The following is a 19,093-nucleotide window of genomic DNA, read 5'->3' as shown; positions in this document are numbered from 1 at the left end:
ATGGCACAATCCACTTTGGTGTCATGGACAAGACAAAAACATCATACAAACATGGAGAGATAATTGGAATTGCCATTGAAGATAAAGAGGTCTTTGAAGATGCTTTAGACTACATTGAAAATTGTTTTCCATCACAGCACTCTGATGCCAGAAAGTGTATCAAACCCCCAAAATTCATACCAGTAATTGACAAAGACAGTCAGACCCAAACCTGGATTGTGGAAGTGGATGTAGTTCCCATGGTGAACATTGTGAGGGATCAACTGTATGGTGCCCGTATACCAAAGTTCAACGAGAAAACCAATAAAGTTGAATATGAGCAAAAAGCTTATTATCAAAGAGTTGGACCTAATACACCACGTGTTAAAGAGGATGAACTTGTCAGTTTCATTCAAGCTCTCAAAGATCTTGACCAAAAGAGAGAACAGGAAGAAAACAACCAGAATCAAACACAGGCTCATTTTAAAGAGGACTTGGAAAGAAAACTCTTAGTTCTTCTGACACGTGGGAAGAAATACATGGACAATACATTGCGTTACATTCTTGTGTCAAACAGATTTGATCAAGAAAACCTGCAAAACATCAAGTTCCTCACTCAAATGAATATCTTTTGTGTTTGTGATTATGATCCTGACTCCAAATCATCTGGACTTTGTCACAATTACAAAGAGCACCATGCAGTAAACCTTCACTTCCTGCATGATTATGATCATAGGGAGAACACTGTTGACTTTATCAAGAAGTTACAGCTCTTTGACAGAACAAGCTGGATTTTCTGCAATGGTCGAAGTGATTACATTGGAGGTGAGAGTCCATGTGATGAAAAAACCTGGATCAAAACCAAGAAGAAACTGTTGAAAAGAGCTGTATCTGTTATCTGCAATGAAATTCTTCCCAAAGGATCATTTGTGGTGCTTTTCATTCTCATGTCTGATGTTGAACAGCCTCTTGCTGACACCTTCAATGAATTCTATGCAGAAATGAGCGGCCATGAGGACATCGTCGTCATCTCAGAGTCAAGGGAGAATTATAAGAAATGGTCAAGCTTTGCCCAAGTGTCCTGCTCACTAGACATTCTTGAACAAATCAGTGTTGTTGGTATGCCAATGAGTCATGTAGATGCTACAGTTCAAAGCATTCAGCTCACCAGTCATCAGGATGGGTGTCTACCTGTGTCAAACAATGGAGTATGCTTTATAATGTCTGCGGATGTGCAGCATATGGACTCCTTAGAAGTAGTCCATGTTAACCAATGTGATGAAACAAATGTAAATGTCATGGAGCAAGAGAAAATACAGGACACTGAACAGTACTTCTATAAAGGAGGAAAAATTGACTGGATGAATTTGTGGCTGGCTGACAGAAATCAGTGTGGGGAAGTCATCAAACGTGATGCATATGCAGAAATTAACAAAATGTTGGAAGACCTTGAGCATAGTGACTCATTAAAACGGTCCATTGAAAATATCAACATATATCACCAACCTGGTAGTGGAGGAAGTACAGTCGCTCGACAGATCCTCTGGAACTGGAGGAAAAAAATGCGATGTGCTGTTGTTAGGCAATCGAAGCAGGCCATGACTGTCTGTGAACATGCCGTAAAACTTTGGAATTTCAAAGAGGTTGACAAGAATGCCTGTTTACCTGTTCTTCTGCTGCTAGAGGATTGCAATGCAGACTATCAGGATGACCTCAGACGAGAATTAAGCAATGCAGTCACAACAATGAAAATAAGTCCTTCAAAACTGTGTTTCATCATTCTCTGTTGTAAACGGTCTCTTGATCCAGAAAGGATGTGCAAAACATTGCCGTTACGCACAGTCGGAGTTACACACAAACTATCTCCAGCAGAAAAGAAGCTCTTCTCAAAGAAAGCAGAGAGTCTCAAGTTGAAGTTTGAACCAGAGTTTATACTCACTTTTGTGCTCATGAGTGAAGAGTTTGAACAGTCTTACATCAGGTTTTTTGTTGAAAATCTGCTGAAGGAAATTGATCATTCATCTCTTCAGACACAGTTGATTAAATTTGTGGCACTGATGAACAGCCACATTGAGAATTCATACCTGTCTGTATCCCACTGTGAGGCATTCCTAGGTTTAGAATTTAACCTGGACAAATTTGATAAAATGGCCAATCCATCAACGTCCACATGGATTGATGAAGTTCGACACCAGACATTCGAAAATTCCTTAAATGAACAGGCTAGGTTTTTTTTCATACAGCTAAAATCCAGTGAGACACATATTGACTCTGTGAGAATAATTCATCATTTGATATCTAAGGAGATCCTGAAGCAGCTCTCCAGTTATCAGAGTCAAAGTGAAATAGCAATGAGTCTGCTTCAGGACAAAGTGCTGTTTGACCACAGATTTGGAAGGGATGACTTGCGAAAGTTTGTCAGAGATCTGTTTATCAAACGCACCAAAAAAAGCAAGGGAGATCCAAATGACAGCTGGTTTTCTCCTTTAATAGAGCATGTTAGGGAGACAGAAGATCTAGAGAAAGCCATTGACCTTTTAAATGTAGCTTACACTCGTTTTGATGAGGATGCATTTGTTGCTCAACAGCTTGCACGGCTGCTTTATGAAAACAGACATTTTGAGGAAGCTGAGATTTGGGCTAAAAGAGCCAAGTCTCGTCTTCCACAGCACACATACATACTTGACACACTGGGACAAGTATACAAAAAGTGGTTCTACAGCAAACATGACGCCATATGTGAGAGAAATGCTGATATTCAACCAGAGGACATCACTGATATCATTGATACTGCTCTTAAAGGAATCACTACTTTTAGAGAATCTGAAAAATGCCCCCAGTCACAGACCGTCTGCTTGAATAATTCTTATTTTGGAGAAGTTGATATTGGATGCCGATTGCTTGAGCTCCTGTCAAATGTAGACATTTTTTCTACCAAAGAGGGAAATAGGGAGTTGACGGATTACTTGCTCACTGACTACATACCAGAGGAAGTACAGAAACCTTGGCAAAGGTTTCATGGCCTTTTAAAAGGAATGAAAAACAGCATCAGAATTGCCCTGGAATGTGTTTCTGAGGATCTTGCTCGCTTTCAGAATTTCACTTCTGAGGAAGAGGAGGAGTTGGATGAAGGAGAGCCTGAAACAGTCAATAATCCAAGAAAATGGCTCCTCAGGAAAAGTGCTGTGTATGCCAAGTTATTTTTTCACGACATTCAAAAGGATGAGGCTTCTGATGCAAACACAGTTTCTCCATTTATGAGACAAATGAAAATTTTCCAACTTGGAGGTGGCAATTTTACAACAATTCTTTACCTGCTCTCTGATAATAATAAACAAAGAGCTGGAGCAAAGCTTGAGAAAATAATTGACCTATTTCCAGTTAACCTGAAAAAGGATCTCGACCAAACAGGGCTTATAAACTTCATCTTCTGTCAGATAGCACTCTCATGTGCTTCACCTGGCTCTGGAAAACTTCATTCTATTGAAGAACTTCAAAATATCAGCAGACGGTTTTGCAGTGAAAAGAGAACTGCTTTACCAGATACTGCATATTTGCTTCTTTCAATCTTATTTTGGCCAGAGGACTCTATGGGCAAAGAGCCCTCCAATACAAGAAGTGACATTGTCATGAATGCAATAAAAGCACTTCAAAGATACTCTGAGATTAAATCTGCTTCCTCCAGAAAAGGCAGGATTTTCACCCACTTCTTCCTTGGAAAAGCAAGGGGTCTCAATAAAATAGTGCACAAGACCACAATTGAAAAATTCTGCAAGGGAACCCTCAGTGAGAGACGCCTTAAGTGGCAAGGCGGTGAAGTGTGGACAAACCCAGACGTTGTAAAAGTGCTTAAACGAGTTACTGGATACACTGAAAATGGAAATCTGTTTGTTCGGGTATCTGATCAAAGCAACATCAGAGTCATTCCACTTTTTTCTGCCTCCTTGCCAAATTCAAATGAGAATGTGGCTTTCTACCTAGGATTTTCTCTTCATGGAGTGGTAGCTTTTGACATCAAGGTGGCAGAGTGAAACCATGCTTGAAACCGCGAAATTGAGAGTTTCCCAAAAGACGAGTTTATAAATATATTCAAACATACCAATCAAATGATAAAAAGGATCATTATAAGCAAGTTGCATGATATGAATTATATGTATTGAATAATGTGCATCTGAACTTGTTTTGAATTTTTATCTTAATGGTGTTAGTAGTGTCTCATAAAACTGTTTTGAGAGAATATTATTTAATGTTAAAAATCTTTATTTAGAATCAAACATTGCAGTGGTGGTCGTGTATACAGCAAATGGATCATAACGTTATTTTATTGGTATGTTAAATCATATTTTTTCAAGACATGAATTTCTTTTTTTTCTTGCTTTAATTTGTTGGTACATATAACTAAATTCATATAAGTATAAGATATATTGTTATTTAGTGACATTTCCTTGATTAGCTTCAAAATGCAGATGTTTGGCAAAAAATATATTTCGTTTTTTGGGTGGTGACTTTCAGTAAAATCTAATGTATATATAAACTTACATTTTAGAAGTAGTTGTAGAAATATGCATCATATTGTATATTATATAGAGATTAGGTTACCATGGTGAAGTTGTTCCGGTTTGCGATCCTGTGTTGTCCTGTGATGCATTGAATTTGGTAATAAACGATTGTGTCCTCCAACTAAACCTACTACTTAATCTGTCTGAACTCCTGTTAAAGTAACACCAGCCCCAGCACCTATGCATTGCCCTCTTGTGGTAATGATGTAACATCACAACAATCTACAAATGGCTACAGAAAATACTACAGGTATTTGACAGGCAGAATCTTGCATTAGATGTTTAAAGTGGATTAATTAAAACAGAATAAAAACTACAACTTTGCCTGTGTTAATTCACAATGTGTTATTTTAATTCTTGCATGAATTCAAGATTCAAGGTTAAATCAACAGCGAGTCAAAGCAGAGGTTTCACACAAATGAAATGTTCCTGGAAAAAATTACTCAGTACAGTCATGTCAAATCTAAGCAAGAAGATAAACCATACATTATGATAATTATACACATGATCGCCATTTACAGCTGGGTCAATATATACATGATGTTTAAGGAATATGTTTCTCACAATTCTGTTATTTTTAAACATTACATTTACAACCAAGTTTATGATTATCAGATGTTTTGTTTGTCTTTGGTAAGAAAAATTCTGAAATGGCAAACAAGAACATAAATCAAAGGAATTATAAAGTGAAAAAGAATAGATTATCAAATTAAGCACTTTACCACAAAAAAAAATTAAAAAAAATAAAAATAAAACGGACAATGCAAGTCATAGTATGGTAGATCATAGCGGAGTGTTAATAGGATATTTGCTTACGCAGAGCTTCATGATTATGTGACTAGCTTTCTAATTCGGTTTGCTATTTCTGTAAATCTAGGACTGTCAGTTTTAAAAATCACACATCTTCAAAACAATGACTGCTGCACAATAGAGACTATATCCTAGAATCAGTTGTCACATATAAACAGCACTGTGTTAATATATACACATTATTGAGAAAAATTATTTAAAGTTGAATCACATGTATTTTCATTGGTTCATTTAATAGAATCTATTTAGTTTATCATTTTTATGCACCCAAATCAACATACAGCAGCACATCATAGCATAATCTTTTTCAACCTTCTCTGCTGAACCTCTACACACACGAAGATGGACTATACTTAGTGTTTCAATTCAAGTTTGTTGAAGTTAAAATGCAAACCACACTGTTATGATTATGGCTGTTAAATAGGAATTCTGGGCAGCCGCCTCCAAGGTGCTGCTCTCAGACAGGTGAGTGTATGTACAATAACACTGTGGTGTCAGTACAGCGTGCCCCGAGCGTGCTCCCCGAGGAACTCCTCCAGCACGTTTATGATGCCACAGGCCTCAGGAAGGCTGCTGTGCTCGGCCCGCGCGTTCTGCAGCAGCACGTCCCCGTTTCCACAGCTCTGCAGGAACATACAGCAGCGAAACAGAGCGTAGTGGCTCATTTCTGCCTGACGGATGAAGCGCTTCAGGTTGTTCATGTCCTGAATGGCCTGCATGGAGAAACAATGTGCATTTTGAAGAGGTAACTGGCATTTCTGAATGTGACCACTCTCAAGTCAGTTCGGTACTATACAGAAAAGATTGTTAATTCTAGTTAATGCTTGTTTTAAACACTTTTTAAATGTAAGTTAATACTTTTTAATATAACACTTTAAAAGTTAAGAATTCCTTTTTTGACGTAACATTTGACATATCCTCATTAATTTATATTGTGAGCAGATGTTTACAACATACTAGATTTAGATAATAATGAAATCAAGACACAGATTACCAGCAACAAATACAAGTGTTATATGCAAGATCTGGAAACCAGAGAGCAAACAGTTACCAGCAACACTCCAAAAAATATTTTTTGACCCCCCCCAAAATTAGAAAGTAACTCAAATTAATCTAATGCATTTAAATGGGTAGTCATCCTCATGTCATTCCGAACCTGTATGATTTTCTTCCCTCCCTGAAACACAAAATAAATTTTGAAGAATGTTGGTAATAAACAATTTCAGTTACCACTATCTTCCATTGTATGGACAAAAAAATAAAAATAAAAAAAAATACAACACAAGTCAACATCAAACAAATCATGTTTAGTTATCAGCATTCTCCAAAATATCTTCTTTCGTGTTCTGCAGAAGAAAGAAATGCATACAGGTTTGGAACGACACGAGTGCGAGTAAATGATAACAGAACTTTTAATTTTTGTGTGAACTAACCCTTTAACTGTTAGCTACCAATAGTATGTTAGTATGCTAAATGTTACTTTTTCAGAAATGCTATCTTAATGGCAAAGAAAATTATTGATGGGAGGAAACGTCTGTTTTATAAGTGTATTATTACACACTTTTTAAATTATAAGTAAGTATAAGTAAATATATAAATATAGGTGAGCAAGCAACAAAAAATCAGTGACTGCCATACAAATGTTAAATGTTTTGTCTGGATACCAGGTTACTATTATACACAGAAAGCTTCAGAAGCAAATTAACCTTAAGTTTAAAGTTCTCCAGGATTTGGCGGAGAAGGAAAGGGTTAAAGCGCTCCGCAGCATTGAGGAAGGCCTGGATCCAGTCATCGCAGAACCGGTTACTGACTGCAGAGATATCAACACAACATTATCAAAATAAGACATTTGTAAAATGACAACATCTGTACATTTAGTGGACTGATGCTGCTGCTGACCTTCGTTGGTGAGTGTAGGTGGGCTGGTGGAGCAGTCGATGATCAGACTGCTGTGAGAGTCCTCTGAAATGGCCTTACAGAGGGAGGCTTCCTGAACTAGACCCTGCAGGCTTGCTGCTTTGATAAATCTAATAAGACAATTAATCAAGTTGTAATGGCTATCAGTTTTTAAACCCATAAAAATGTAGCAGCTATTAAGATAAAGTTGTTTCGCTTACCGTGCTATATCTGCTTTTGTCTTCTCATCTGCCCCTGTGACCTCGAAAAGCTTGTGACTCAAAGCCTGAAGCAGAGACGTAGTTCATTTACCATTTCACATAATACAGTATGTTACTGCTTACTGTGCAAATATGACTCTATAAAACGTATCTGATCTAGACAGCAGTGGTTTCTTACAGCATGCAGAAGGTACCCGACGTTCGCCTGCACCAGCTGAACCACTCTGTGAATGTGCATAACTGACTCTTCATACCAGCGGATCACGTAGGGCCTGACTTCTGTCTCCAAATTCTGCATCTGTAGCCAGAGGTTGCCAACAATATTTATAGCAAACGGATATAAAAAGCAGTGTGCTTGCAGATATATCTTCAAAAAACTGGACCGATTTCAACATGTACATTATTTCCATTGTCAGTGGCAAAAACTGTCGTCACCTCTGGAGTCAAACAACCCTGCAGACCCTGGACGTACTTGTCCAGCTCAATTCTAAACGTTTGTAGAGTTAAAGAAAATGTGTTAAATATCCTATTAAGGGAACAGCATGCTTGAATACAATGGTAATTTGATAACACTCCATTCTTCAGTGCACAATGCAGTATTTCCTACAGTTTAATAGTCAGTCATTTGTGATTTAAGGATATAGATTCAGGCCCTTCTCTGATCCTCCGAGAAGACACACCACCCAGCCGTTGCCATCGGCCTCAGGCTGTTCTGGAGATTTCTCCTGCTCCAGCAGACAGCAGTAACAGCCCACCGCTTGCTCAGGGATGCTTGAACACAAACAAACATCGAATCCATTGTAATATTGTTCTGAATGACAATGAGATATGGGTTGGCTATTTGTGACCCTGGACCACAAAACCAGTCATAAGGGTCAATTTTTTGAAATTGAGATTTATACATCACATGAAAGTTGAATAAATGGTTTGTTAGGATATGACAATATCTGGCTGAGATATAACTATTTGAAAATCTGAAATCTGAGGGTGTTAAATATTGACAAAATTGCCTTTAAAGTTGTCCAAATGAAGTTCTTAGCAATGCATATTACTAATCAAAAATTAAGTTTTAATATATTTACAGTAGGAAATTTACAAAATGTCTTCATGGAACATGATCTTTACTTAATATCCTAATGATTTTTGGCATCAAAGAAGAATCGATAATTTTGACCCATACAATGTTTTTTTTGCTATTCCTTCAAATATACCCATGCTACGTATGACAGGTTTTGTGGTCCAGGGTCACATTTAATTTTGCACTGAAGTAATGCAAATGTTTTAATACTATATTATTTAAAAAACAGTCTTCGCTTTTCTGAAATATGAAAATAAATATGAAACATTGTTATTTTAGTACTATTTAAATAGAATTATTTATTTATATTTTGAATGAGCTTTTATTTTGATATTCTCAGTTTATTTTAAAGTTTTAGTAATTTTGTTATGGGCTTTTCTATTCTTTTTTATATTTCTATTTAACTCAAATTAATTTTTGTTTCAGTTTTAGTACTTCTACTTAAAATTACATATTTCAGATAGTTGCCAAAGCAACATTTCAAATTTTCATTGTATGTTTTTCATTTAAAACAGTGTTTTTCCATCTAGTATATTTATTTTATTTCAGTTTTATTTCAATGAGGGAAAACATGTTTCAATAGTTTTAGTTTTAAAGTCCCCCTGCAATCACTAATTTTGAAAATAATGTCTTAAACAGCTTGAATATGACTCTACACCCTTACCTTATTTAGTATATGCGAATATACAAATTAGTCCCTATCTATTCTACACTCAATCACTCCCACTATAGGATATTGGAATAATTCAGCCATATATGTTTGAACAAGAAACTGATTCAGGAGAAGAAGATGAAGAGTGAATTATACAGGGTCAGCTACAAGTCGATGTATCAGACTTTCATCTACAGTGTCGGATATCATTAGCTTTTGGCTTGATTACATTATCAAACAGCTAATAATGTGTTGCTAATGATACATATCATGTTCCCCTTCGCCATCTCAGACAGCTACTTTCTAAAAATCAACATCCTTAGGTAGAAACGCTTTGCCAATGATATGGAAAGCCCAAACCCAGAAGCTGACGAGACTGATTACATGTTTGTGACGGTAAGAAACAGGGGCTGTTTCAAACGCATTTTTGACACTGTCTTTGGTACACTGCAGTTTTAAGGAGAAAATGCTCAACAATGGTGTTGATTGATGAATTTGCATATGGTTTGTCTTTAAGCATATTAAAAACATCAGACAGACATGTAAACAATGTTAAAAACTTGATTTTCACCACAGGGGGACTTTAATAATAACAACACTGATACAATGTACCTTAGCTCCACAGTGGCAATGTTCCCCATACCCCCTAGCAAAGCGCCCTTGCTCAGCCTGCGCGAGATGTAGCTTCGCAGCTCCGGCTCGGCCTCGGGTGGCAAGCTGGCATCCAGCAGCGTGAGACTTTAAGAGTGGAAAATATGTGTTAAACTAGAACATCAACAAGGAAATAGAGGCGGACAGATAAGCAGTCAATGAAGCAATGATGTTCACAGAACCACTGGCGGCACCTAGCAGAGATACATACCAACAGAAATACACAGTTTGATGTTAGACAGATTAGTTCAATGGTTATGAATGATGTGAGCAAGCCAACATGATGAAAAGCCAGACGCAGAATCCTGAGTGTGGTTTTATTTTTGACTGAAGCCATGATTTTTCTTCCATCACAACACTGAAAGCCACTGGACTGATGATGGATGGACCCTTTTTACCTAAAGTCTTCCTGACTTGTGGTTGAGTCTGATCTCCTCTGGCTCCAGGCCACACTCTCTCCAGAAGCCTCAGATCTGGGTAGTTTGATAATGCATTTAATACTTCACAAGCAATAATATGTTAAGGTCTCCCGGGGCTCTCACTGGCCTACATGACCATGTACTGTGTTTTACAGTGTCTTACATACATTTAAGTCTCCATATACTGATCCAAGATACAGTCATATGATTTCATAGGACTAACCCAATATTGTGAACCATGCTTCAAATTAAAGATATTCCTGGTTTGTTCTTCAGTGTCATGCAAGTGCAAGCTTAATTCATATAAGCAAACGAATTGTTCATTTTACCTCATAAACGTAGAAAAATGCAAAAGCCTAGCTAGACCTAATTATGCATGCTTGCATCCCATACACTCCTTCATATGCGGTATAAAAGGGAAAAATATTCCTAAAACAACTAGCACTTTGCAGAGCATCCTGCATTTGGAAAGCCTCTTTAGCATAACGTTACCTAATGCAATGATATAGTTTCAAGTGGAAGCCACTGCACCTTGTGTTCTGGTAGTAGTATATGGCATAGTAGCTGTTAATCTGTTGTATGTTCTGGCTGTATCCGGCGATCTCTTCGTTGTCGAAGTCTGCATCCCTTTCATCCACGTCTATGGACTCCTGGAAGGAAGAGGTCTGGGACGTAAACATGTCTCTGCAGCGCCAAAAGAAGACGAGCGACACTGATATCTGCTACGGATTGCGTGCTATTCCGATAACTATCAAATTTAAGTCCCAAAGATGTTAATGCATTGAAGCCGTGTAAAAATCGATTTAAATGCTACGTGACATTTAACTTAAAGTCATAGTACTGACAGCGATACTGCTACGCATGCGCTGTAATTGTGTTTCGTTCGTGAACGAATCGGTGTTTTGAATGAATCTTTTAAGCGAACGAATCATTTGTGTTCACTCTCATGCACTGACTCACATTTTCATCCTACATTCATAGAAATCATCAAACCATATCATTGATTGGACCAGGATTGGACCTATTTATCATTCACTGGACAAGTGTTTTGAGTCTGATCGAGTCGGAAAGTCAATCTTGCTCAGGTAATTAAGGAAGAATTGTGTAAAATAACTGTTGACCACAAAATGATGTAAATGATGAAGAACATTTGATGTATGTAAATAATGCAAGAAGGCTGAAACCAATTTATTATTATTAGGTTACCTTTTTTTTAGTTATGCCCAGACAATTGTAGGGGAAATGCTTTGTTGTCATTTGTGGGGAAAACGTTAATGATATTTAAAAACTCTCTTAATAATAGTAATTAACATATTAATTGTCTTTAATACATTTGTAGACACGTATATTCTAATAATAATATAATAAAGTACACCCAGGCGTTTTTAGTTGTCTTTAGTGTTTGTAACGAATCGGTTGCAAATTATATAACACACAAAATATGCTTTTTTATTAAATGGTATGTGAACAAAATAGACAACACAGATAAATCCAATAAGTTTCAAACATTTAAGTACATTAACAATGGATGACAGTATGTTTTAAAATAACACACAAAAGACTCTTGTTGCCACCTACTGCCGCAATGATGTAACATGATGTGATTTCTTTTTCGTGAATGGATTCAAAAGATTCGATTCACTTGAATGAATCAAAGCGTCACTACTACGCATGCGTTTTAGAGGTTTGCGTGTAAGCGCGCCAAACAACAGATCTGCACTGCAGCTCTGACATTATAGTTTACTGCGTAACTTTTAAACATGCCGTCAAATGTTGAAATAAAAGCAGTTTTGCGTGACTTGCCTTACCTCACGCAGCGTGCAAAGGAGCTGAGCGGTTCGGACGGGACAGTGATCCGTCAGCAGGACACGTTTTTCAAAGTGCCCGCAGGACGCCTGAAACTCAGGGACTTTCAGGATGGGACAGGACAGCTGATCTTTTATGAGAGGCCAGATACAGAAGGACCCAAGCTGTCTAATTACTCCATAACCCCTACCAACGACCCACAGGGGCTAGTCAAGGTTCTGACGGATGCACTGGGGAAAGTGGGGCAGGTGAAGAAGGAGAGGAGGCTGTACATGGTGGGACAGACCAGGGTGCATGTTGACTGTGTGGAGGGCCTGGGCGACTTCATGGAGCTGGAGGTGGTGATGAAAGAGCAGCAGAGCAGAGAAGAAGGAGTGGCCATCGCAAATCAGCTCATGCTGGACCTGGGAGTGAAGGAGGAGGATCTGATAGACGGCGCCTACATGGACCTCCTTCTGAAGAACCAGCAAAATGGACATGCACCATAGACTCTGACCAGATGTGGTCCACTGTAAAGCACTTAAAGCCTTCTATCAAAGATAGACTTGTTTACCCTAACACTGCTTCCTCTGACACCAAGACAATTAATGTTTCTGTTTTTTTTGCATAGTTTCTCCTTTTGTACTGCTTTACAAAATCTGTTGAGATTAAAAGCATGATCAGAAATAAACAACACAAAAAACAATGTGCATAGATCGTGTTTGGTCTGTTTTTAAGATAGATAGATAGATGTTACGCATGTTTTGTAACTTTTTTTTTTGTTTCTGTGTTGAATTTTAAGGGACGACCTCTTATAGATGACAGCAAATTGGACCATAACCAAAAAGTAAAATTCTTGGGGCAAAAATAAATAGATAGAATACAAATATTTTTTTGAAAAAAAATCTATCATCTATCTATCTATTTATTAAAAGTATATAAATAGAAATGTAACTAAAGATAAATGGTGAATATTAGCGCATATAAGAATTGTATAAACAAAAGTAAAGAGTTGGGGATAAGGTCAGGTGTAGTGAGACTGGAAACAATGCGTAGCAATGTAGAGGTAGAGACTGAATACTGGATTCCAAACTGATTATAAAGAGAGAAAGCCAACAAGAAAACGTTGGTGAATGCTATGCAAATACTCTCTTTAGTTCGAGGACTGAACATACAGATGTTTCGTGAGACGCTCCAAACAAGTAGGTGGCAGTCAAACAGATGATTCCGCGTGCAGCGTCCTTCTGTGTTCTCGCGAGACTACATATTTCCCCAATCGCACCGCGCGCCCCTCTTCCTTCCTCTTTCCGCCATATTGCAGAACTGGTAAGGTTCGGAATCGCTACAATGCGTGTATAATCTGTTTAAAATCGCGGACATCGTTACGCATCATCCACATTTAGACAGAAATATATGTTTATGAGCAGCCAAAACGCCAGGTTTTTGAGGCATTTGATGAATCGTGTCTATAAACGGTTATATTTCCCTGATATTCACGGCTGTCTAACATCTCCACCATTCATGTCACTGTCCATGTTTCTGAGGGACAGACGCGGAGAACCCGAGTCGAACCAAAGCACTCCAGCAGTGCGCTGCATTACTTTAACCACTAATATATGGGATTATGAAACGGAAAGGTTCATGGTGAAGAAAAACTTTAATTCGCCAACTATCCCACGCACGGCCAGAACGATAATCACAGGAGAAAAGTATAACCACAGTTTTAACTTGTAATGTAACAAAGTTTTCGGTGTTCGGTTTCCAAGAATGTGTGATTGAATGTTTAGTCTTTTATACAGCCGCTTTGTCGATATGTACCTGGCTTTTAAGTAGCGTTTGGCTCGTGTCCGATGAGATGAGGCTGTGTAACGGATATTTTAACTGTATTATGTGAGATAAATCACATGATTTGTTTTTCTCTGCAGGTATCATGGTGCGCATGAACGTTCTCGCTGATGCACTGAAAAGCATCAACAATGCTGAGAAACGTGGGAAACGCCAGGTTCTCCTCAGACCTTGCTCTAAAGTCATAGTGCGCTTTCTTACTGTGATGATGAAGCACGGTGAGTGAGTTATGAGCTTCTCTGTGTACGAGTTTGACATAGGATTCTGCCCTAGTGTGTTGAGAGAAGAATATTTCATCCAGTGTCGTTCCAAACCTTTACCATTGACTTCTGTTGAACCTGGAAGATGTTACCCAGAATGAAAGCGTCTGTTCATACATTCATGAGAATGAATGAATGACAATTTGCATTTTTGAGAAAACTACCCCTTTTAAAGCAATTCAATCATATCTCGTGAAACAAGCTGCTCAATCTCGTTGTGTGGTCTTTGCAGGTTACATTGGCGAATTTGAGATCATTGATGATCACAGAGCCGGGAAAATTGTAGTCAATCTAACAGGGAGGTTGAACAAGGTAAGTGGTTTAATACATTTATGTTCACAATAAATGTCTAAAATTGTGAGAGTTGTGCGTTTAGTAACAGCTAAAGGGCTTTCTTAGCCCGGTAGAACGTAGTCTACTATATTCGTAAAAATATAGAACTAGGAGTGCCTTATTGCTTTTATTAAACAGTTACTGTGTAGTGAAAATATTAAGTACGTTATGAAATTGTTGTAATGCTAGTTTATTTAATAGGGGTGGGGGAATCTTAAGGCACCTCAAGATCCGATTCCAAAAGGATTTTTCATCTACGTATTTTTTTTTTTATGAGATTACTGACTTAGATATATCAGATTTATTTTTGCATTTTTATTCAAATAAAATGCGCACAAATAAACTGTTCTACTTCGTAACATTTGTGATTTAAAATTTAGCCTACTTTTTGAAATAATTACAAGGCTTTTAGCTAAATATGGCTTCAAAACATACAAACATATATAAGCTATATTACTTCTAGTGATATTTTTGACAGCGGCAAGTCTAATACAGGCTAAACTAGGCTGCATTCACACTAATGGACAGATCTATTTTAACACTTCAGATGTTTTGTCCTGTCCTTAAAACATAACTGAATGTGTTTTTATAAATTTCACATCATAAAAGCATTTTGAGATGCAAGTACATTTAACTTGGAGTTACGCACAACCGCATGCTCTTAGGAACGAACGCACACAAAGCGCATTGAGTGTTTGAAAGCAGCCGTCTGTCATTGAGCTTTGTGCGTCCAATATATACGGCACTCCAAATGGCATAATGTCATGGGGGAAGTCATGGCCTAATGGTTAGAGAGTCGGACTCGTAACCCAAAGGTTACGGGTTCGAGTCTCGTACCGGCAGGGATTGTAGGTGGGGGGAGTGAATGTACAGCACTCTCTTCCACCTTCAATACCACAACTGAGGTGCCCTTGAGCAAGGCACCGAACCCCCAACTGCTCCCCGGGCGCCCCAGAAAAAAATGGCTGCCCACTGCTCCGGGTGTGTGTTCACGGTGTGTGTGTGTGTTCACTGCTGTGTGTGTGCACTTTGGATGGGATAAATGCAGAGCACTAATTCCTAGTATGGGTCACCATACTTGGCCACATGTCACGTCACTGCCTTCGTAGAGCATTTTGGGAAAATGCTGAAACACCAAACTGGTTTATCTCATTGCATATCCATAACTTATTCAACCGTGATACGTTATGCACTTATTCAGTGTTGTGTGTTTGGGTGTAATTAGGAGCAAGCACAATACGGCTGTATCTAGCGCACATATGCGCAATAAAAAAAAAAAAAAAGCTCAGAATTGTTGAAGAGAACATCGCAATGCATTGAAGAATCAATTTTTTTGCTCCCACACCTAATATTTCATCAGTAAGGTAGGAGATATTGTGATTGTAGTCTCCGCTAACAGACATTGTTAGACAAAAGGCACAGCTGATTTTAAAAATAATTTTCAGAACATCATAATGGCAAGCCTTGTTGAATTGGTCATACAGGTTCTGTGTCATATTAATGAGTTCATATTGAATACATTTATTCATTTAGCAGGTGCTTTTATCCAAATCAACTTAAAAATGAGGAATACAATGAGCGATTTATCTTGCGTATACAATAACATAAGAAGTGCTAGCAATACAAAGTTTCAAACATCGTCCAGAATAGTACAAGCTAGAAAATGGATACGAGTACAGATGCACTCTGTTTTTGACTACTGATATTATATGTGTGTCAAGCACTCAAACGTTTCTCTGAACAATTTATCTGTGATGCAGTGTGGCGTCATCAGCCCACGGTTCGATGTGCAGTTGAAGGATCTGGAGAAGTGGCAAAACAACCTTCTCCCATCCAGACAGTTCGGGTGAGTAATTACCATTGTCTACCAAAAATGTTTTAAACTATTTTTATGAGCATTTTACTACTTTTATATTTACTTTGAATATGGAGTACAGTAACCTTGTATCAGTGGCTGTTTGGCCTTCATTTTGTGTAACTGCAATATCCCATTTACAAGATGTAAAATAGGTCTTTGATGTCCCTAGAGTCACAGTATGTGAAGTTTTAGCTCCGAATAACCCACAGATCATTTTTTATAGATTATAGGTAGAAAATCTGGAATCTGGCTTTTTATAGATAGAAATCTGGAATCGTTTGTTCTGAGAGACTGTTTATGATCTATTGGATTATAAAAAAATGAGCGGGTGGATTTTTACCTTTACAGGCTGGTTGTTTTCACACACTGCAGCCACACAACTGTTCAACTACCTTATAAAAGTGATTTTAGCATAATAGGTCCCCTTTAAGCTTTGCCAATTGACGCATGTTTTGTTTTCTTGCTGTGAGCTTGAGAATGATCTTATCTAAAAGCTCCTGCATGCTATAAGGTGGTGATTCCTGTCACTTCAATTGTAGTCATCTTGTCAATAGATTGAAAGTTTTTGCCCTTTAAATAGTGTAAAAAAAATTCATTTTAGGGAATCATGCGTCTCATTTGCCATCAAAATCCATGTTTGTCAACTGTCATTTGATTGACCTTTGTTGAGAAGTTGTTCATTATTTGTTTGTAGCTGAATTGTCTTCCTGAGCAACTAAAAGCTGGTTTCTAGCTCAGCTTGTCACCTTGAGTATTTGGCAATGTAACCAGTTTTTATTGCTAAGGTTCTGAACAGAAGAATTGTTACTGTTAGTCAGTTATCCAAATTTTACCAAGAAAAAAATGCTGCTATATTTGTGACAAATGATCCCTTTTCATTGCTTTGTGTTTTCATCTTATAAAAAATCTTGCAAATATCAGCTATGTAGTACAGAATCACCTAGGGTGAGACGCATTCGAAGAGCAGCAGAATCTTGAACAGCCTGGTCATGTTTTTTTGTCTCTTTATTCTCTGCAGGTTCATTGTTTTGACAACCTCAGCTGGCATCATGGACCACGAGGAGGCCAGACGAAAACACACAGGAGGAAAAATCCTTGGGTTCTTTTTCTAAAACATGTAAAATCAACAAAAACAAATAAACAGTCGAAGACAAGTTGTATGTGTGCTTTGCTCGCTTAATTAATGCATAACATGCTGTGTACTCATTCACACACTAGTTAAAGAAGAAAATGTAAACAGTAGGAAACACATGATGCACACTTCCAGTGAAAACAGTCGTTCTGCCAATTGTTCTGGTTGACACCTCTTGCTTTTGTCTGAAAGTAGTGTAATATTTAATCGTAAATAATATTGATGCTGTCGTAACAAATTACACAGCAAACAGTGGAATGATGCAGATCTAGTAGGAAAGCTTCAGTTTGCAGAGGCTTTAAAATGTTCCTGCTACAATTTTACGTTTGAGTGTTTTATGACTGCTGGGAAAAAGCATGTTTATGTGAAACTGAGATTGTGACAAAAGATGCAGTGACTTCAATCACTGGCTCAGTTTTAACTTGAGTGGCAATATTTCGTGTCTGGCAGCTGCAAGAGTAATGAAATGAGTGTTGATGGGGTTCACACTGAAATGCACATTTCTTAATGGAGTATTCATAGCTCGTCTTGACTAGACTGGTTTGGAGGGTGATTGTCTAAACTGAGCCTGTCTGAGAGGAAAAAGACCTTGTACTTGGCATGTGAAACAGTTGGTACTTGCTTCATTCTTGAGATGTTTGTAGTTCTAAGTATCTTAAGTGCGTGGGGTTTTGATGTTATAAGCTATAGATATTGAACTAGCCACAATAGATTTTCAAAGCTTCGGCAAGTCCTGTCTTTTTCAGTTGTGTTGGAGGAAAAAAAATCTAGAACATTAGTGCTAATCAAGCGCATGTCATCATTGACTTTGTGACTACATTAGAAACTTGAAATATACTTTAGTGATTGATGAAAAACAATGACTTTAATGAGCAGACTTTATAAAAGCTCACCACTTTTTGCTTGAATGATCTTAAGCGTCGTTATCTTAATTCTGATTAAAAAAAAAAGTTGTTCTGAGCAATGTATTGTACATTTGCTCATATTTACCAGCAGGGGGCGCTGTGCAGCTTTGTTTCTTGACGAGGCTGTCCATGGTCGTGCTTAGAAGGTAATCCTCATTTTGTGGCATTCTCATACTGCGCTTCTATGGATTTAGCGTTTGCTGCTCATGATCATTTTCTTGAAACCAAGTACAACCATGTTGCTCTTCTTATGTCCTGATGTAGTGAAATTCAAATGAATGTAATTGCACATAGCCTTGGTTTAACCACTATCACACTATATAAAAAAGCCAGTCAATGCCCCATTCAAGTACTGATATAATCAATTATACCATTAGTCAAATGATAGTCTTCTAAACAGCAGCATTTTGTTCAACTATCATCTAAACAATGCTATACAATTTTAGCATACTAACATTTTGGAAATAGACAAAAATACCACATTAAACACATTTGCCACATTAAACTGTTTTTCAGAGGAATTAATTTTTACCTAAAAAGAATGTTTCTCTAACCTTATTAAATATTTAATGTTTAATGTTCTTAAATGTACTGTAGTTAATATAGGACACTATAAGGGTTGTTAGATTGGCATAAAGTTGTACGATTAATATTTTAAAGGGGTCAAAAAAAAAATATAAAAATGATGCGATTTCAATTTTTCCTTTCTC

General features: G+C 37.6%; 2 protein-coding genes across 3 annotated transcripts; one reads left to right on the top strand and one right to left on the bottom strand.

Moving 5' to 3' along the window:
- Positions 1 to 4,866: 4,866 nt before the first annotated feature.
- cunh17orf75 (chromosome unknown C17orf75 homolog) lies at positions 4,867 to 11,144 on the bottom strand. Of its 2 annotated transcripts, XM_016488550.1 has the most exons (10): positions 10,797 to 11,144; positions 10,245 to 10,319; positions 9,808 to 9,933; positions 8,108 to 8,236; positions 7,901 to 7,958; positions 7,644 to 7,763; positions 7,466 to 7,530; positions 7,248 to 7,375; positions 7,055 to 7,158; positions 4,867 to 6,061 (listed from the first exon to the last, which is right to left on the bottom strand). In XM_016488550.1, exons 1-10 carry the CDS (start codon positions 10,943 to 10,945, stop codon positions 5,843 to 5,845), a joined length of 1,173 nt encoding a protein of 390 aa, XP_016344036.1. In that variant the 5' UTR covers positions 10,946 to 11,144; the 3' UTR covers positions 4,867 to 5,842. The 2 variants fall into 2 exon arrangements, with proteins under 2 accessions (XP_016344036.1, XP_016344037.1); XM_016488551.1 differs by lacking the exon at positions 10,245 to 10,319.
- A 2,142-nt stretch (positions 11,145 to 13,286) lies between these two features.
- LOC107690270 (40S ribosomal protein S15a) lies at positions 13,287 to 17,503 on the top strand. Its single transcript, XM_016488552.1, has 5 exons — positions 13,287 to 13,376; positions 13,976 to 14,113; positions 14,388 to 14,467; positions 16,249 to 16,334; positions 17,365 to 17,503. Exons 2-5 carry the CDS (start codon positions 13,981 to 13,983, stop codon positions 17,456 to 17,458), a joined length of 393 nt encoding a protein of 130 aa, XP_016344038.1. The 5' UTR covers positions 13,287 to 13,376; positions 13,976 to 13,980; the 3' UTR covers positions 17,459 to 17,503.
- Positions 17,504 to 19,093: the final 1,590 nt, after the last annotated feature.

This window comes from Sinocyclocheilus anshuiensis, unplaced genomic scaffold (genome assembly GCF_001515605.1).
Source record: "Sinocyclocheilus anshuiensis isolate Anshui unplaced genomic scaffold, SAMN03320099.WGS_v1.1 scaffold461, whole genome shotgun sequence".
NCBI classification, from domain to species: Eukaryota; Metazoa; Chordata; class Actinopteri; order Cypriniformes; family Cyprinidae; genus Sinocyclocheilus; species Sinocyclocheilus anshuiensis.
This window is presented reverse-complemented; position numbering and strand designations above follow the sequence as displayed.

What these genes read in the sequence shown, in the direction of transcription:
- cunh17orf75 (XM_016488550.1), bottom strand. Translation starts at nt 10,945, where the DNA reads ATGTTTACGTCCCAGACCTCTTCCTTCCAGGAGTCCATAGACGTGGAT. An exon ending in TACTACTACCAGAACACAAG is followed by an intron (nt 10,320 to 10,796) that starts GTGCAGTGGCTT and finishes CAAACTACCCAG; the next exon opens with ATCTGAGGCTTCTGGAGAGA. An exon ending in ACCTACACTCACCAACGAAG is followed by an intron (nt 7,159 to 7,247) that starts GTCAGCAGCAGC and finishes ATATCTCTGCAG; the next exon opens with TCAGTAACCGGTTCTGCGAT.
- LOC107690270 (XM_016488552.1), top strand. Translation starts at nt 13,981, where the DNA reads ATGGTGCGCATGAACGTTCTCGCTGATGCACTGAAAAGCATCAACAAT. An exon ending in TACTGTGATGATGAAGCACG is followed by an intron (nt 14,114 to 14,387) that starts GTGAGTGAGTTA and finishes TGGTCTTTGCAG; the next exon opens with GTTACATTGGCGAATTTGAG. An exon ending in CTCCCATCCAGACAGTTCGG is followed by an intron (nt 16,335 to 17,364) that starts GTGAGTAATTAC and finishes TATTCTCTGCAG; the next exon opens with GTTCATTGTTTTGACAACCT.